Source organism: Porites lutea, chromosome 2 (assembly GCF_958299795.1).
Source record: "Porites lutea chromosome 2, jaPorLute2.1, whole genome shotgun sequence".
Taxonomy (NCBI): Eukaryota; Metazoa; Cnidaria; class Anthozoa; order Scleractinia; family Poritidae; genus Porites; species Porites lutea.
The window spans coordinates 56,557,109-56,576,445 of record NC_133202.1 but is presented as its reverse complement, the minus strand read 5'-3'; the positions used below and the strand labels follow the sequence as shown (position 1 = coordinate 56,576,445).

The window sequence follows — 19,337 nt, the reverse complement described above, 5'->3', positions numbered from 1 at the left end:
TTGTCTCAAACTTATGAGAGTTCAACTAAGAAACATAGGGTCTAGATTAACTAATTATACCAAAATTAGCGTTGAAATTAGCTTATGATTATGATGTTAATCCGAAAATATTGCATGGAAATTTTGAATGGCGAAACTGTAATAACTTCAGCGGCTCGCTTTGAGCTTAACTTCCTGTTGCATTAGATTCTTGTCGCTTACAAACACTTGCGCTGGATATTCACGCTGTGATGGCCTCTTCTCTGTGCTCATCGGTCATGAGATTAGCTGTGAATTGCCGTCAGTTGTCTGTGAACCTGTTGCGTCTTCAAGGCCCTGAGCACAATTTAATAACCCAACATTCAATACTGAAATTGGTCTGTAAATCGTTATGACGGAACAATCAGATTTTAAAGGTGTGTTCTTGTCAGCTTCACTTAGAATATATCCAAGTTTCCGAGTTTGCATTGTTGAGATCAGAAAAATTCGGAGCTCTGTTGATTTCAGTTCCATTCAGTTTTCCGTGATAAACATTGTTCTTCTCGTCCGCCAAATTTGTTTCACTTACTGCAAAGCGCTGTAAGACATCTCGAGAAAATGACGAATTAAAGCTTATTTTACGAACCCTCTTTGAGGGTGCATTCTCTTGTAGGTCACTGTTTAGTGGCAGCGATGTTTTTCTTGTGGCCTTTGGTTTGACGGGGAATTCAAGTGATTGTTCGTTGTCTGTGCCCTTCGCAAAGCTTGCTGTTAAGTTTAACTTCTCATCTAAGTATGCGCTGAAGCTTTGCGCCAAAAACTGCTGACTTGCGCGTAAAACTTCCTCCGTCATTGCCCCTTGGATTGGATGCCGCCATTCCTGACTATCGTCACTAACAGACGGCCAGCTGTTCAGACTAGAGGTCGAGCTATTCATGTAACGAAAGAGCAAATGTTCTTTACCAGCTCTTAGAATAGCTGACGCCAAAAGAAAAACGATGCCTTCTCCTGTAGCAACATCTATTGCAAGCTTGCCATCAAGAGACAAAGAAGTGACGTCAATACAAGAGTTGACGAGAAAGTTGACAACATCCAGGTGCCCTCCGAACGCAGCGTAATGTAGGCACGTCCAGCCGCGGTCATCTCGCATTTCTAACTCGGCCCCGTTCTCCACTAATAGCCTTACAACTTCTAACTGTCCAGAAAAACAGCTTTTATGGAGCACTGTTACCCCGTCGTCATCCTGTTCATTGACTTTCGACCGGTAATACTTCAGAGCAAATTTAAGCTGTGCAAGGTCATTCCCTTCTATCGCTTGTTTAAATAAATCTGCCACGCTCTTCCTTTTGGGAGGTTGTGTCATCTTAAAAGCTCTATATTACTGCAAGTGTTAGATAAGTGCGCTCATCCAGGAGAGTTATCACTTTCATCTTGCCAATGTACTTCAAACTGACAAGATATGAACACAAAGAGTACAAAGTGACGTAGATAATAAATTCCTGCTTTAAACGCTTCAACAATCCCTTTATTATGAAAATATGGAGTGTCCATGAGGATAATGCACTCCGACTTAAAATGGCATTGTCAAGGAAACTCCTATTTAATTTAAACGTATAGTTTATTTGTTAAAATGTTCCACTTAACAAGGAACTTAAAAATAAGGCTTTTGTTTTTATAATTCTTGCTTTTTGAGTTTCCTAAAAAGAGTTTTACGAGGCCATAAATCCAAAAGAAATAATTAGAAGTAATTTTAAGTACCTTTACTTGGGTCCGCTGTCTTAATTAACAAAATTGACCTTTGAAAGCTTCTTTGCGTTTCGGGAGTCTTAAAATTGTTTGAACTAAGGATATGTAAATCACTATAGCCGTTTTGATTACTGAAGTAATTAGCGTTTTAGTAAATAAACGGCGGTTTAGCACCAGCGTGCGACAAACCACAAAAGAAATAACTAACGCGTTAATGAAGCAGTTTTGATTATTTATATTACTCTGCTCTACACCTTATTATCTGAGCATGAGCAACGCAGTGAGTTCCATCTCTCCTGGCTCTCGGCTTGCCTGCATCCATGGGTTTTGGCGGAATTGTATTCGTCACTTGTCGCGTCGTGCATTTCATGAACAACATTTTAAAAAGTCAATCGTACTGATTTACAAGCCGACTTGTTTACTGGCTAGAATCAATTGTTTTATAAGATCAACCATTCACAAAATTCCTTACGGATTCATTCTTAATGGGAGCAAGACTTACACTATTGCTTGTCAAAGCTTTGATATTTCGTGACAAAAAGGAATTCCTATTGAAAAGTATGTTGCAACTTGTTACCTTTTTTAAGATAGAAGGTTTGTAACTACAGCACGACAGGGTTCCCGCTGTTTCTATTCTTTGCCTTTACTTTGTTTATTGGGTGTGTCACAGATGAGGGTACATATGTCTTTTGTTTCAGGTTCGGTTATTAGCGTGCTTGGTTTTCGGAAAGCCACTACTTCTGTAGGATCGGAAATCAGTGTTATCACGAAATGTGATTGACTCAGTGGGAATGGCGACAGTCTGCCTGATATTATGCCAAGACCGCCGGCTTATTAAACCAAGACGCTGTATTTGCTGTGCTTTCAAATCTGTATCACTGGATTCAACTCACGCAATGTCATTTGTAATGATTTCAAGTCAGCTTACTGGATATACCACGACTGACATCAATCTGATGACTGTTGTGGCAATGGTTCAAATTATAAGGAGGTTAAACAGCCTTCTGGTAATTTACCATCAGGAACAAAGAAAGGTTTTGATCTAATAAGTAAAGTCCATGAAATAAACTTTTGTAGAGAATTTATAATGTATAGTTTTTAATAGAGGTTAAGTTCGTCAAATCGACAAAATCTAGCTTCCTTTCAGTTAGCCATCGATACCTTCTTTTCTCCACTTTATCTTCATTTTCTTTCTTTATGACAGGAAAAAATGTATGAATATCATAATGTCAACTCAACCCTTTTTTAAAATTATTAAAAAATTTTTTTTACGAAGGCCCTTTGAAATAACGGTCTTGGAAAGAACTTTAAAAAGGCAAAAATGTAGACGAGAGTATAGACTTCATGAAGATGCATTTGCCAGATGTAGAGGAAATTTCATTTTGGCCTTCTACAACTAGCAGTTTTGCAACGAACTAGCATACTGGACTAAAAAGATATACGGACATTCGTGGCACTGATATAAGTCATAAGACCTTAGAATAAAATAATTTTAAGTTCTACTATCTGAAAATGGTAGCTACATAACTGGAGCCTCTCGGCGGGAGAGTATTCGCTCACAAGTTCATAACTTTTGATTAAAAGATCAAAACCCAAGCAAAAATCCACGCACGTGAAAAATACTAAAAACTTTTTCATTTAAATTAATTTCAGATATTTTAAATTAATTTCAGATATTAGTTACAGCAAAAATGTAGAACGACGTCGCGATTCAATTCAGGCAACATTTCTGATAAAATATTGCATTAGTTCCCAAATCAATTCAATTAATTGCTGTGGTGCTAAGAGTTTGATATTATCTAAAGTATATTCAGGGACCATGAAAAGTTATTTTAAGCCATGAAAATAAAAATAGAAAACAGCCGGCGGTAAATAATACTCAGTGGCTTTTCAACCGATCAATAATTTCATTCAAAACTTCATTATTGTTGCATTTGCGAGAAAATTTCTTTCGTCTTGCGTCTTTTTCAATTGCCAAGACTTTCGCAAGTAAAATATAATACCCTTGCTCAAGAGTTTTCTTTCTTCTACTCGAGGAATCTGGTGCTTGACTGACTTGATTCACCCTAGTTTAGTAATGAAACAAAACGATGTTGAAGTACTAATCTATCCGATCCAGGAGAAAACTAGCACTGAGAAAACGAATGGTCAATTTTAGACACTTGATTTGAGCCACTTAAAGCTTGCAGTACTTGCACACTAACTTCAATAGCAACGATCCGCTGCAACGCAAGAGATATATGGTTACTTTAAAAGCATAGGGCGTGAACACAGCACGAAATGGCAACTTTACTGTTCGATAAAGCTGGCGTCATACTACCGTAAAGACACGCTATATGCACCTTTACGCATCTTTCCGAATTTGTATGGGTTAACTTTACAGAAGTTTACGTAGACGCGTAAGTCATGATAAGCGTCCAACTTTACGGAGCTTTATTGTTCAGTAAAGCTGGAGTAAAGAAGTAATTTATACTGACTTACGTGGCGTAAAGATTTTCTTTATAACGCTTATGGTAAGCTTTGTGAGCTCTACTCCCCGTAAAACTGAATTTTATACCAGGAGTTTATGGCCTGGAGTACAAAGTCACGTATATGGACGTGATTTATGCTTCACTGGGTATAGTTCGGAATCAAAAGAAAAGTTGAATTCAACATGGTCTTACCCCCTACGGTAAACAGGTTTCGTTTCTTTTACAGCTTCTGCTGTTCCTTTCCGTAAAAAAGAAAACTTCAAGCTACCCTTTAGATAACGTTTTCCTTCTTCTACCCTTTCAATAAATTTTTCTACTTTACACTGGAGTGGTCTATATGTCCTATATAGTGTTCGGCAAATAAGTTGATTAACTAGAAATTAAGTCCTATGGCGACACAGGAAGAAAGAATAAGCTATCCACCATACAGTTTCCCTTTAATTTTTTATTGTAACATTTTTTTAATCTCGATGTGCAAATGAAAAACTGCAAAAGTTCATAGCATTGTAAACAAACAACTATGGCTAAGAGAAAATCCTAAATATAATTAAAGCACGACATTTCGAAATATCGTGACTGTTCAGTCTGAAACACATAAATTGTTACACCTGAATGGTTATATCCTGATTGGCTGTTTAAAAATGTTGAGATACCGACCATGGAAAAAAGATCAAAATGTGCTATGAGAACGTTCCCCAGTTGAGGAGGCGTAGCTGTGACGTCTGTAGGGAGAAAATCACCTGTTCTGTCACTGAGGTGTCTCCGAGCGGCTACGGCACTTATGTAATATTCAATAATTATATATATCCAATCTTATGTTTACATCTAAGTTATGCGAAAGAGTGTTAGCCCCCTTAGTTGCCAGTCATCTGAGCGAGAACAGTCTACTCGAGCCTTTCCAGTCGGCCTATAAATTAAAGTAGCTCACAGCACGGAGTCTGCTTTATTTAGGGTTAAAAATGATATCCTGAGCACGATTGATGATAACAAGAGCGTGGTCCTGTTGATGATGCTCGACTTGTCTGCCAAGTCTGATACAGTAGACCATCAGATTCTCCTCCGGAGGCTGCTCAACCGCTTTGGGATTGTCACCTTGTCATTTTGGCTTGTCAGTGGTTCACATCGTACCTAGCAGAAAGAAAACACAGTTTGTATCCATTGTCAGTGAACGATCAGCCAGTTGTCTTTTGACTTGCGGTGTTCCTCAGGATTCCTTGCTTAGACCGCTACTGCACACTATGTACAAGGCGCCCCTTGGGGGCATAATGCGTCATCAAGGAGTCTCCTCCATCAATATGCTGACGACACACAAATGTACTGCAAGTGTGTTTAAGACCTTAGATGCTGGCGACCTTGACGAAACCAAACTCTACCTGGAGGCTTTCTTCAGTAGTGTGAATGCCTGGATGCTGCACAACAACTTGCAGTTAAACGATGACAAGACAAATATCCGCATCGTCCTGCTCCCCCCCTGGACTGTCTGCAAGTAGCTAGCGCTAAACTTATTAGTGTTATGTCTGTCTAGGACGTCCTTTGATTGATAGTTCCGCCAAAGTAAGCTAGTTAAACGTTTAAAAGTTCATTTGGGGTCTTGACGATTGCGCTCCGGATGAGTTGATTAGCCACCATTCTAGACAGCTTCATGTACAATTTGCTGATTCGTTAAGTTCTGAGCCCTGGGGTGCTTTAGACCTGAGGTGAAATACCGCAAACTCCGAAAATTAGCCCCTGGGCTTATCTCCAAAGGCCCTTTTTGGAGGGGCTTATAATCGGAGGGAAATTTGCGTTTCAAAATCGGCTAGGCTTATACTGGAAGGGAAATATGCGTCTCAAAATCAATTGGGCTAGCTTATACTTGGAAGGAAATTTATGGCAGCAATTTGCAGCAAGTTTTACTGAAACTCGCCTTGAGGATGTAGATCTTTCTAAACCTCCCCCCTGCAAGTACTATGTCTATATGGACCTAGGAAATCCAAGCCAAGACTGAAGAGTGAACTACGCAAACAGCACTGAATATACCGTGACACTTTTTGACTGCAGTCATTTGGCACACGTGATAGTTCTTTGGCAAATGCAAAAATTTATGTGTTAACTATACAGTTGTTCTTTTGTTTTATTTTGAATTTAAGGGCAATTTACGAGTACAAGTCCCCGGGGGCTTGTATTTGAGGGGCGATTTATCGGACGGTTTTTTGAGTTACGAGTTTGGGGGGGGGGGGGTTATATTTGGAGGGGCTTGTTTTTGGAATTGTACGGCATGTTTGAGTGGAATTTGATAGTTGTAGCTTGGTTAAGCTTGACTAAAAGTAAATCTCTTTGAAATTTACCCCCAAGTTAAATGGATAACTCGGAAAACTATTTAAAAATCTCGAATTCTTATTGACTTGGAGACAATACCTTGGTAGGTGTGTTCTGACATGATTAAGGACGACAATTGATGATTATAAGCTGGGCAAATATGCTTTGGAGTCTGCGAAAATCTCTGGTATTTTATGAATGAGGTTCTGCTTGGCAAGCTAAAGTGCTTGTTATATTTCCTCTGTCTTCAGATTGCCATCACACTTAGACTATACACACATCCCACATCGCATTTTTAAGTCGATCACTCAGCGCAAAGCTAGCAGCAGCTTCTAAAAACCTATGAAAGAGTACAAACTCCGTCGTAAGTTTTCACTGAAACATTTTCGGCTAAGTTAGAAAAAGAGCACTCAGTATAGACCTCTTCATGGTTGATTGTGTCACCTTCTTAACAGTCTTAAAACACCTGTACGTTATGACTAAACACTGACTAAATTATCAGGGTTAAAATTGAAAATTCACAAATTTATACCAGTTTTTGCGGCCTGGAGCCGAAAAGAGCGTACACACTATATTCTAGTATAATTCTCAATGTCCTGTCTGTTTTAAAAGGGAGAAAAGGTTGAAATTAATTTACCGAATGCCTTACAACTTTTTACATTTCAAACATCACTTTTACCTTTACATAAACAAACAAAACCTTGGCCTCTTAACTCTATCAAACGCGTTTTCACTTTTTATTTGCCAAGAAATTATCACGACTACTATATGTACGTCTCGCTCTGCTGACTGCAGACAGTTCAGCTGCTATCAATTTCCCAAGGTATCAAGCGTCAACGTCCGGTCGGTGAAAAAAGAAAGAAAGAAAGAAAGAGAGAAAAAAAGAAAAGAAAATGGGTCCGTAGAAAAAATGGGCCCATGGCTATATCTGATTATGCTAACATCTAGCGCTGAATAAAATACTTCTGCGAATCTGATAAAAGTATCCTTCCGCTAAGTAAAGTTTGTAGATTTCTGATCGTCTTACATCATTCAGAGAGAAAAAGACATGGTTGGCTTTTTGAGCTCTTTACCCTGCAAAAAAAAAAACAAAACAAAAAAAAACAAAACAAAAATATAATATATATATATATATATATAGTAGTAGCAAGAAAAATAATAATAATAATCGTTTTTACTCACTAATTTCTGTGGAGTTCTGTTTAAACCTGTCGTATCATTAAGCACTGAATCGGCCAAATCCTTCATTCTTTTTGCAATACCAGTGGTATTTTTGCTTGATATCTTAAGGAAATACTAACGGAAAAGATGGCCTTCACCACTTGTATTACGATTTTCTTATGAGATAAAATGCCTTCGATTATATATCTTTTATTATTTATTTTCCTTTAGTTTTTGTACAATATGGAGTTTGAAAGCCTTCTGAAATTGGAGAACATCAGGAAACGTTTTTATTTTTTTGTCACTTAACTACGGAGAAATCATTGTGGAATTAAACCTCATCTGTGTTTGTCCAGTTTTATCCTGAGTTATTAGCTAATTATATTGAGGTTCCAAATAAATAAGAAGCTTGTGATTAAGTGTCTGATGAACAAAGTTTTTCACTCCCGGAAACGAAATTCCAAAAATGCAGTGGGTGATAAAAAAAACAGTAGTCATTCTTTTAAGGACGTGGTTTGAAACGAATCTACTGTATTTTAATGACAAATGCTCAAGATACCGGAAACTGACTTCTTAGTAGTGTAGTTAGTGCATTTACGTTCAATGCCAAAAGGTTGTCTTCTTTTCCCACTTTCCTATAGGTTATTAAAACAATTATTTTTGTGTTTTAAATTGCTTTAGGGAGCACTGCAAACTTCCAAGGAACTGACAAACTTCTCGTGTAAGAACAAAAGATAAATCTATATCAAAATAGCTTAAAGAGTTGATTATATTATTTTGAATCCGCGTGCATAAATCTTCTTTTCCGCTGGATTATTTTCTCAGCCGGTCTTAATTCATTACAAACACATCCTAAAAAAGCTATCATTTAAAAGGTTTTTGCATTGCGACATGAATGCTTCGAATTTTAAGTAAAACATCCGGAAATCCTGCTCTACTTAAGATGAAGTATAAATATAATTTTATCTCAGCTGCTACTTCATTTGCAAGTGAGTGTCAGGAAACGTCGAAACCCGTGCCCTCGCCGCTTCTATTTCCCGCCATTTAAAAGTCCACGACTATTACAAGACAGATTCTTTGATGTTGCCGCTGAACTAGAATAAATAGATGAAGCTGATGAGAGTTTGATGATTTGATGAACTGATATCTTCAACTGACTCTCAGATTATAAAGGTTCAATACTTGAATCACTCTTCCGAATAACCCGGCACTGATAGCTCTTTCACTTAGTTCCTACGACACTCAACGACGCTTCCGTGTGGTCATTGGTATTTCACAAATTCAGTCAAATTGATCGGCAACTAAATTAGACGTACTGAATTGTGTAAGTCCGTTTACATTATAAATTTTAATTCAAGTTAGCGGTTTCGTAAAAGACCCAATTAGTCAATAACAAGCGTTTTATTGCTTTGTTCTCTAGAGCTTGCAAGGTCAAACCATATACTTGTAACATATGGTGGCGCCTAGCTTCTTACAACATCTCTGAGCCTAAGATCAGCACACTCATGATTAGAGCTCCATTTTATAGTAAGTAAAAAACGAGTCTCAGAGAGATACGAGCATAACGGGTTGGTGAACGTCCGAAAGTCTGAAAAAGCAGGCCATCTAACAGGGGGCTTACATGACTATGTATTTACTGAAGCCGGTTTCGCGCATCTAGGCGGCGTTCTTTCCTATATATAGGTCTCGATCATTTTGAATAAACATTCATTTGCGCCTGCTCTATATAAGGTAATGCAGGCTCTTGGACAATATTACTGAAGGGCTTTAGTTTAAGAGCACGTCGACTAAGAAATAGAGGTCAGTACAGAGGGCAAGCCAAGTAACATTCATTTGCTTTCTGCTTTAAGCACTTGAGATGCATTCCCTGAAGACTTTAACAACCTTGTTTTGTTTTATCACTGCGATCCTTGGTGTCTTGAAAACGGTGGCCAGTAGTCGTAGCTGTGAGCCTATTAAGGTCCCTCTCTGCAGACGATACCTGCCCTATAACATGACAATGTTCCCAAACGCACTGGAGCAATTGTCACAGAAACACGCCCGTCAGAAAATCGATCTTTTTCGCGCCATCGTTGCTATAAATTGTTCACCGGAGGCAGGCTTTTTCCTGTGTTCGTACCACTTGCCAATATGTGCTCCATCGTTCAAATCCAGACCAATTAGACCGTGTAGATCAGTCTGCGAGAAAGTCATGTCCGACTGCATGGCAACGATTAGAAAGTATAAAGGAAAATGGCCAGAAGATGTTGTGTGCAAGGACCTCCCTTCCTATGACAGTGATGTATGTGTGACCCAAGACTCTTTCGTCAACTCGCCTGGTAAGTTAAGTAATATACTAGATTCATTCTTTTCTCTATTTTACAACTTATCTAGAAGTAGTATCTAATATCTAGAACTAGTAGTCTAAAAAGATAGAATATTCTTGTACCGAACAAATGATCGTATATATGGTCACTTAGATAAGGTTTCAATAGCTGCACTTTGATTTTGAATGTTAACTAATAATATATAATGACCTTGTGATCGGTTACAGCAATCGGGATTTTTAAAGCACTGACTTAATGTAACGGCTTTTGTGGTGTAGAAAACCGGAATTATTCAGAAGAAAGCTGGGAGCAGTGTAGAATTCGATGGTAGTGAAGGTGATGCACTATTTTGAATTCAGTCACAAATCGCTAGTCATAACTTTATCATCATTGGAACGCTCTAAAGTTTATTCGACATTCATGATCTTACATTATAACGCGTAATATATTTTTTAATGTTTAGGTATTTCCTGAACGTATTATGAACCATAGAAAGAAAGTCTGTCGTGCTAAAGTTGTTTTAAGTTGCCTTGGCCCTGATAAGGAGATAACAAAACAGCTTTCTGATTAAATGACGCACGCGCGCATAATCTTATGTACAGAGTTAAAGCTTCACAGGAAATTAAAACGTTTAAACCCGCCCTTCGTGATTCGATCAGGAAATACAGAAGGTATCTGAATTTGTGAACAAAATTTCCATCCTTGTGTTTTCACACCTTCACACCAGACGATCATTTCCTTGTCCATTTTACAATTCAAGTGTGCCAAATTGTTCATTTGATTCACTAAGAGATAACTTCTTTACAAGAGTCCGACAGCAAGTTCAGAGGCCACAGACTTGGCAATATAATGAAAACAATAAAAAAACAAAGAAAAATTACCGCTCAAAAGTTTTTACTTGAGTTAGGTAACTTTTAAGTATTTCCCCCATAAAACATCTTCCCAAAAGTAATGTACAAGAAAATTCGTGCTGATTGTTGCTTTGTAGAAAATACAATCATACAATTGTTTGACACTTTCTCTTGTAATTTGCTTTAGATTCTAATACACAGTTGATGTTTTGTCTTCCACTATTGATAAGAATTCTTGACAATATGTTTTTAGCCCCACTCTGCCTCAGGTTGTTATTAAGAAAAAAGCAAATTTGCTTAACAGCATATAATGAAGGCGGGGGTCGATTTTCTGGCCAATTTCCGCTGTTTGCAGTACGGAAAAGGTGAACGATGTTTCTAAGCGTTTGTCTGTTTTTCTTTTGTTCGCTGCAGCCGAAGAATAGTGTTTAAGGGTGATTTGAAGCAGATCTAATGTAATACAAAGCTTTTATCCTCCTTAGGAGAGTTTGGGTTTTCCTTTGAAGCGTTAATAGTCAAGTCAATCAAGTGAACCTACAGCGAAAGAAAGCTTTTACGTCACGCGCACCGCCTGGCACTGTCGTCAGAGGAGCCGAGTATCCCAGATAGCTAAATTAGCTGAGTTTAATTAATTTAAAAGCCTTGTCGGAACATCCCGTCTATTGAACAACTATTTCAGCGATTATTTCTCCTCTGGACGTTTTCTATCCGTGATATTAAATGACCCAAGAGGATTTTTTTTTTTACCAAAACGTGTTAAATGTTTTCAACAAGTCTATTGAACGTTTGCTGACAAAAAATGCAATTTCGCTGTCAACACTTTTCTTGTTTAATCTACGTCTTAACGATTTATCTACCTGTAAAGTGGATTATGCGGCGATAAAATGCACGGATTTAAGGTTACAACACGAATAAAAATTGAATGATGTTTCTAACCTCAATCTCGGTTTTGCTTAACACAAAAAATCTGCTTTTAGTTCCGGTTTAAATTGTTTCGATTTCTATTTTTCAGGTTTATTAGTTTTTGCTTTCTCGTTGCCAAAGCAAAGCAAATTGTAATTAAATTCGTGCCTTAATTTTCGTGCCCCTCAGATTGTCTAGTATTGACCTCCATTACGATATTGAAATGTTGTTTACTTAGTTAAAGAAACTTATGGAAAGCACTTGATCCAAAATTTAGAATATTACCATAAAGCTATTATTGTCGTTATTAAAACACTGTGCTACGGCATTCCTGGAATTCTTGTAACCGTTTATGTTTTCTCGCCTTATGATGGCTCTCGTGTCGTGAGAGGATTTAAAACAATGTTACAATAAAACAGTTTATAATTGTTACATACAGATTCATTTGGCAGGAATCATTGTGTAAAAACAGGGCTCATAGCATGAGTATTAACATCTATCAACAATGTGAGGGGAAAAAGGAAAAACATATTTCTTTTATAACGGCATAAAAATATTTAGAGCCTGAATTTATGCTTCCTTGGAAGGAATACAAGAGAGGATTCCTTGGGTAAACAACAACATAATAAACATATTAACATTCTTTAAGGCTTTGAGTTGGATTTGTCACGCGATTGTTTAAGTATTTCGGATCACGCAATTTGTTTCCTTTTATTAGCTTTGTTTTTCTACTTCAATCAGTGACTAGTTCAGTTGCAAAGCCGAATTCATGGCCTATTAACTACTGACTTGTCTACCACATTATTTAACTCTTTGCCTCAAAACAAGCGGATTTTGACACCTGACCAACTGAGGTCTGATTGCGTGTTTATTCGCGTGATCAGTAATTTAAGTCCGAAGAAGTTTCCTATTAAAGAGAATAAAAGTATGGATTTGTGGTAAAAATATCAAATTTCTGCTTTTTAAATTAAAGTGAATATAAATTTCAGCCTACGTATTTCCTAGTGTTGGGCGCGGGAACCGTTATTGGTTTGTTTTTGTGTTGTGGTGTGGGTATTGTTTCTTATCTTTTCAATCTTTGTATTATTTCATTTGGTGATTGCACCTGTTCACTGCACCAAGAGACTACCGATGTCAGTGTTGGAAAAAGTCGCTTAAATAGCTTCCTCATTGAGTAGCTGCTCTATAAAATTGCTATTGATGACAAACGGTAACATACTTTTCGCTGATTACTTTTTTAGAGTTAAGGACCCCTTGAAAGGTGTTGCATGAACTTAAAATTAAGATCAGAATTAAGCAAAGAAGCACACATGATATGATGAGCACCTTACGTATGCGCACATCCGTATCAGCTTAGCAGTGGCCGCTGCGGACATCTGTGTCGTCCATGTTAAAACGCATCACCATGACAGAGTCATGGAGAAAGGGTCTTGCAACCACAGACCATGCCGTTTACTGCCTTTTAATGTTTACCCCCCGCCCCGCCCCGCCCCCCATTCCTCTAAGTAATACATAGGATCTCCTTAAGTCAATGTATTCTGCTTTGAGCCAATTGTCGATGTGTATATATGTTATCCTCCTTAGCCCCAAAACTTAAGCTTGCTTTTAGCAAAACTTTTTTCGTGTTTTTAATGACCGATCTGAAGTGAGGCTGTATAGTGGAGCAGATGAGGTCGACATGCAGTAGTTTATGAAGGCAGTCACTGCATGATGCTATTAAGCCATAAGATATGAAAGATCTGTGAGTCAGTTCACGCGGTTCGTGTCTCACTTTTGTAGACTTGTAAGAGTTTTTGAAAAGTCAAAACCAGTTATCCTAACCCCCTACGGATAAAATAGAGAATTTGGCGTCTTTTGTTATTTTTTTCTGTTCTGTTTTGTTTTGTTTTGTTCCTTCAGTCTTATAAGTAACAAGATAATACGTAACAGGATAGAGCGAAAAGAAGTTTACATGGTCTTTTCAATCTGCTTTTCTACTTAACAAACACTGCTTCTATTTCATTGGTTATGTCGCAAATTTAAAATCAGTGCGCTTAAACAGAACTTGCTATTAATATAATTATTAAAGTTTGTACTATGTTTGCATCCTCACAGAAGCGTACTACTCTCCAGCTTTTCAGAATCATTCCCTAGAGCCATTACCGCTACTCCTGGCCTAACTCACCCAGAGCCGATAAGCGTTAAACCCGCAGGATTAAATTTAAATCCATCACTGACGATTCTGTCTACTCTCTCACAGATTGTTGACTGAACTCACCCTCATTTTGTGTTAACATAACTGGGTCTCTAATTAAAAGCTCAATCATATGCTAAGCGCTCAAATTAAGTTTTTCTTGAAAGAAAAGTTTGATTAACATCTCGCTCAACTGTATTAAAAATTATTGACCATTTTCCAAGAAACCCGGGTCTGGTGCCCATTAACGAAAGTTCTGTTGTTAAAATCATTTTAACATTTTAAATGTGGCCGATAATATGGTAAAACTATCAGTTAAGATACCAAAATTAACTGGTTTGTTAGCTTAAGGAACCGCGCCTGATTTCTTACGATTTTGATTTGAATATTTGATTTCGGCCCCGAAAGGTTATCGGGACTTACGAGAAACGGGCCCGTGATCTCTATGCATCATGGTTGTTTTACACGTACAACACAATTATTTCATTTAAATTATTTCAAAGCACTGGCAATAAGCGCATGAGCAAAACTAATCAATCACTGCGCTTTTGCACGTTGGTTGTTCATGTAAACCAACCTTAACAACGTCAACGTTACTCACATTAGATTTTCATGAAATTTGCAGCACCCCCGACACAGTCATCATGCAGTTGTACTAAACAGCGTCTTAACTTCCAGTTTTATCAACAGACTCGTTACACGTTTGGTAAGTTATCCTCCCTTTGAAATTTTAAAAACAAAACTTCAAAGACCGAAGCGACTTCCTTGTAGCAATTTGTAAACCTTTTTATGTGCTCTACCTGGCTTGATTGTTAATTGATGGGTTAACTATTAGAAACGTCAGTGAGGGTTGAAATTTGATATTGATAGTTGTCCTTTCTCTCGAAGCCAAAATTAATATTGCATTAGCTAAACTAACCAATAAAAAATAAAAAAAAGGTTATAGAAATTCCACTTGCAACTGCTTTAATATATCCCATTATGCTAACTTCTCCTAAAATGTTACCTATTTGTCTACAGTACTGAAAATGCGCATTAAATCAATTAGCAAGAATGGAAGTGAACGCATCATTAAAGGAAGAGTACACCGCGTACTACAGAAAGGGTTGGTTGATTTGAGGAAAGGAGATACAGTATATTTGCGCAGCAATACCACTTGTGACTGTCCTCAGATTTCCCGGATGAACGCGGATTACTTGGTGGCTGGTCATGAAGATGTGCGAGAAAAAAGACTCTACTTACTTCCGGCAACCGGCGTAGTGGAAACCTGGGAGCGAGCTTGGGTTTCTAAATTCAGAAAGTGGGAGCGGCGTTTTGCTGCCAAGCGTCTTCTTGGAAAAAAACGTAACAGAAAAAACAGGAAACGTCAAAGGAAAGGTAGAAAATGTAGAAACAATTCTTTTTTAGTCTATCAAAGCCGGTTCTGTGAGAACCTGTATAACGTGAAAAGGCCAGAAGGAACTCGGGCAGAGTTTTTTGTGAACTTAATATGCTCGCCCGCTCGACAAACTAGGGCAGTAGACTGTTAGTATTCATCATAAATTATTATATAGTAATCGAGAACAGATACCAGCCACCGAAGTGGCTCATTAAGTGTCAAAACGCTTCGACTTTTGTATTACTACTTCTTTAATTTTATCCCAATGAGAGACAGAGAATATGAGATGCCAAAACTGTTAAAAATACTTCTTATAAATGAAAAGGGCATAAAACTTCTTATCTTTGTGAAGAAAGAATTCAAGGAAAACTTAGTCAATGGTACAAATTGACGTTTGAGGTTTGCCGTCAAAGTGATTCTGAGTCTCTCCACTGAATTAATAACAAATCGAGCGAAACGTTACCTCTGCAAAGGGCAAAAGTTCCCATCATTGGTAATTGCAAGTTGAGGTTCATTTTGAAAATGAGGCGGACGGGGCTAACATTAAACTGAATGAAATTCAAACTGAGACATTTTCCCTTTATATTACGTATAGTTTAGCAGGAGGATTGTCGATTTTGATTATTAATGTTTTCTCAAAATAAAATGAACACTGCTATGCTGGAACATACCGTGTGACCAAAATCACGTGTTTAAGGCTCTTTTGTATCTATTGTACATTATTTTTTTCAGCATAAAGCTAAATCAAAATTAAAGTAAAAGAAATGACATCAAGCAGGGGCAGATAGCAAAAGGAAAGTTAGAGAATATGTCAGTGTAATGTATTACTCAGTGAACTAATGAAATTTCTTTTTTTTCTTTTTTACCACCAGCGTTTTTATCACCTGAACTTGGTAACTGATGCGTAGTTATCAACCCAAACGGGTCCGGCTACAAAGAAAATTTATTCAGTGGTTGGATTAGAAATGGAAACTAAAGGAACACCATCTTTTAAGGTCGAGACATATTTTTACTTTTCACTTTGAAATGGCAAATGTGACTGTTCATTCTCCATAAGGTAGAATATGAAGTCAAAGACAAAGCTAAACGAGAAGTAATTACTTGAAATATAGGGAAGAAGGAAATCTCCATCGAAAATATTAGAACATTGTTGTCTTCATCTATTCTGTGACAAATGTTATAGTGCATTTGGATCGTTCAGTTTTCAGTTAAAGCTACTCACGATGAAGCACTAAAACTGAATATCCCAGGGCAATTCTGAATTATTAACAAACGAGAAGAAATTGAAGTGGAGTTACACGTAACTAGCAGTTAATATTAGCAAGGCACTGTTGATCATTCTTAAACTAATGTTTTATTTTAGATAGGAAAAATCAGAAGTAATAATAAGGATAATTAATTTCAAGTTATTGATTTTTAACAGTAATTCCTTCCAAAAGATTTTGGGATGATTATTTTAGGTAAAATATATTATAATAATGAACAAAATATATTTTGTGTTTCCACAATATCATGTACAGAATCCGTATATATTATACGATATTTTACGAAGACGAGGCTATACTATAGCCGTATTGTGATAGCAGCATTCTTAACCAGCATACCGTGGTTTTCAATAGCCCACCTTCGATATTTTTAAATTCTACGACATATCTACGAGGCTTCAGAGCGCAAATTTGCAAATTTTTCAAGACTCCATTGTCTAGCAATTCCCAGGAGAGACTTGAGCACAAAGAAAACAAAACCAAATATAGAAATTTACCAGAAAGCCTCGGAATCATCTTAGAATTTTAATATATCGAACGTGGGCTATTGAGTGTAGAACGTTAGCCTGTTTTTTTGGTTTGTTAAGTGCAGTTTACCTAACAGGTATTACCGACCACCTTCTCATCCAATCAGAAGTAATAAAACCGAAATTTATCGTTTCCACCTACGCCTTATGATTGATTTTTAGTACTGTCTACAAGTATTTTTAGTGGTCAGCGGGACATCCTGGTTTAGGTTAACGATACTCAGTCGATTCCCGGCCTGATTACATCTCACTATTGCTATATAAATGAAGTTTTCTGTACTGTCAGCTGCTTTGATTAGCACCCACTTCGCGCATCTGCTAAAAGAGAGCTTGCTTGAGTACGAAGAATTTAAACTTTTCGTCCCATTTCCAAATTTAAAATTCTTCTCAAAAGCGATTGAGAAGGTTGCAGCTAGGCAGGATAATGACTACCTTGGAGATCTTGCATGAGACTAAACTGCTGAAACTGATTTGGTTTAAGAACACGGCGATATCCTGTGTGCGCTGGACAAAAAACACGGTGATCCTGCTACTATTAGATCTCTTAAAAGCTTTTGAAACAGTTGACCACTACATTCTTCTCTCTCGTTTAAAGACTCGATTTGGTTTCGAAGACAAAGTTTTAGCATGGTTCACGTTATATCTGGGCGTAGTCAGTTTGTCAAAGTTAAAAGTAGCCAATCATTGATGAGGGATCTACATTATGGAGTACTTCAAGGATCTTTGCTGCGCCCCAACTTTGACTTCAACTTCAACTTTATTTGATAAAAATATTGATTACAATAGACTGGCCCGCAAAATAGCAATTGCTAATCTAGGCGGACCAGTTAAAAGAAAAATAAAGTGAAAGTAAAGGAAAGGAAGGAAACTATTTTAAGTTTCAATGAATAATATTTCTATCATAGTTTTAATTAATTACATTACATTAGGTTATTTGAGTATGCAGCTAGGAAATCGAACACAACTTCTATACTGCTAACTTTGTGTCCAGGACTGATATAAACTCTTCATTCCTATTCATTTTATTTGTGACTTTGTTCCTATCACGGTTAAGAGTGTTGAGATTCACTAAATTCGTATTTTTCTAATACACTTTGGTACAGGGGTGGTAGCATTCGATCATGCCTGTCATTTTACAGTGTTTGGCTATTCGTGAGCAGCCACACAGTACGTGAGGTACTGCTTCTTGGTCATTCGAACATACTCGGCAACCGTAAAGCGGTCAAGTCAAATTCCTCTTATCACTGGGAAATGTGTAGGAAAACACGAAAATCTGTCAACGGAGAAAATAAGTCTTCCAAATCAAAATATTACTGTGAGTTAATTGAGGAGAGAAAAGGCGACTCGACTGAGATATGGAGAGCTATTAACGCGGTTTCCCGTAATCCTAAATCTTCCACGCCTGAGTGTATAGTTTCCAACGGCGTGCAACACACAGATCCCACGGCCTTCAACTCCTTTTTTGCTTCGGTTGACCAGACATTAGCCGATAAATTCAGCTATTTTTGCTCAAAGTTTTCCAAGTCTAAAGAAGTCCAGGTCGGTTCTTTTTGTTTGAAAGAGATAGATGAACCCTTTGTTTTCAAGCAATTGCGTTCCCTTAAGCCCAAACAAAGCGATTGGTTTGGACAGAATCAGTGCACGGCTGCTGAAATGTGCGTCTTTCTCGATATGTTCTTCAGTCACCAAATAACTAAATGTCTCAATTTTCCCATCTCTAACCAAACTTCTCAAAAGAGCTGTTCACTTCCAACTTTATGATTACCTGAACACTAACCACTTGCTAGCAGACAAGCAATTTGGTTTCCGACCTAGTTACTACACTAACAAGTTTTGCCGATGACGTTCTTACTAACATGGAGGTTCGGAATCTCTGTGGAGCTGTTTTCTTGGATCTGTCAAAGGCTTTCGATAGTATGGATCACAGTAGATATATCCTGTTCGCCAACTTATCTTTCCTGGGATTAACTCCTTATGCTGTTCACTGATTTCATTCTTGCCTCATTCATAGGGAGCAGCGCACCTTATGCGGCAACGAGATCTCCGAACCTCTACTTGTTATTTGTGGCGTACCACAGAGGAGCATCCTGGACCCTTACTTTTTCTTGTTTTTATAAATGACGTACAGCTTACTTTTGTCAATCTCTGTAGCGTATCTCTTTATACTGTTTATACTGATGCTGTTTTGTTCTGCAACTACTCTAACATAAAAGATCTCAAGAATGCTCTTAATGAAGATCTGTCGAAAATAGCTTGTGGCTGAATCGAAACAAGCTTACACTGAATATATAGAAGACCAA

The 19,337-nt window shown here is 37.6% G+C and overlaps 2 protein-coding genes across 2 annotated transcripts; one reads left to right on the top strand and one right to left on the bottom strand.

Annotated features, from left to right (window-relative positions):
- LOC140927244 (uncharacterized) lies at window positions 1-1,407 on the bottom strand. The gene has a single exon (XM_073376881.1). It carries the CDS (start codon window positions 1,319-1,321, stop codon window positions 413-415), a length of 909 nt encoding a protein of 302 aa, XP_073232982.1. The 5' UTR covers window positions 1,322-1,407; the 3' UTR covers window positions 1-412.
- A 7,971-nt stretch (window positions 1,408-9,378) lies between these two features.
- LOC140929140 (secreted frizzled-related protein 3-like) lies at window positions 9,379-17,174 on the top strand. Its single transcript, XM_073379012.1, has 4 exons — window positions 9,379-9,952; window positions 14,493-14,573; window positions 14,888-15,244; window positions 16,118-17,174. The coding sequence occupies exons 1-4, from the start codon at window positions 9,493-9,495 to the stop codon at window positions 16,144-16,146; spliced, it is 927 nt and encodes a 308-aa protein (XP_073235113.1). The 5' UTR covers window positions 9,379-9,492; the 3' UTR covers window positions 16,147-17,174.
- Window positions 17,175-19,337: the final 2,163 nt, after the last annotated feature.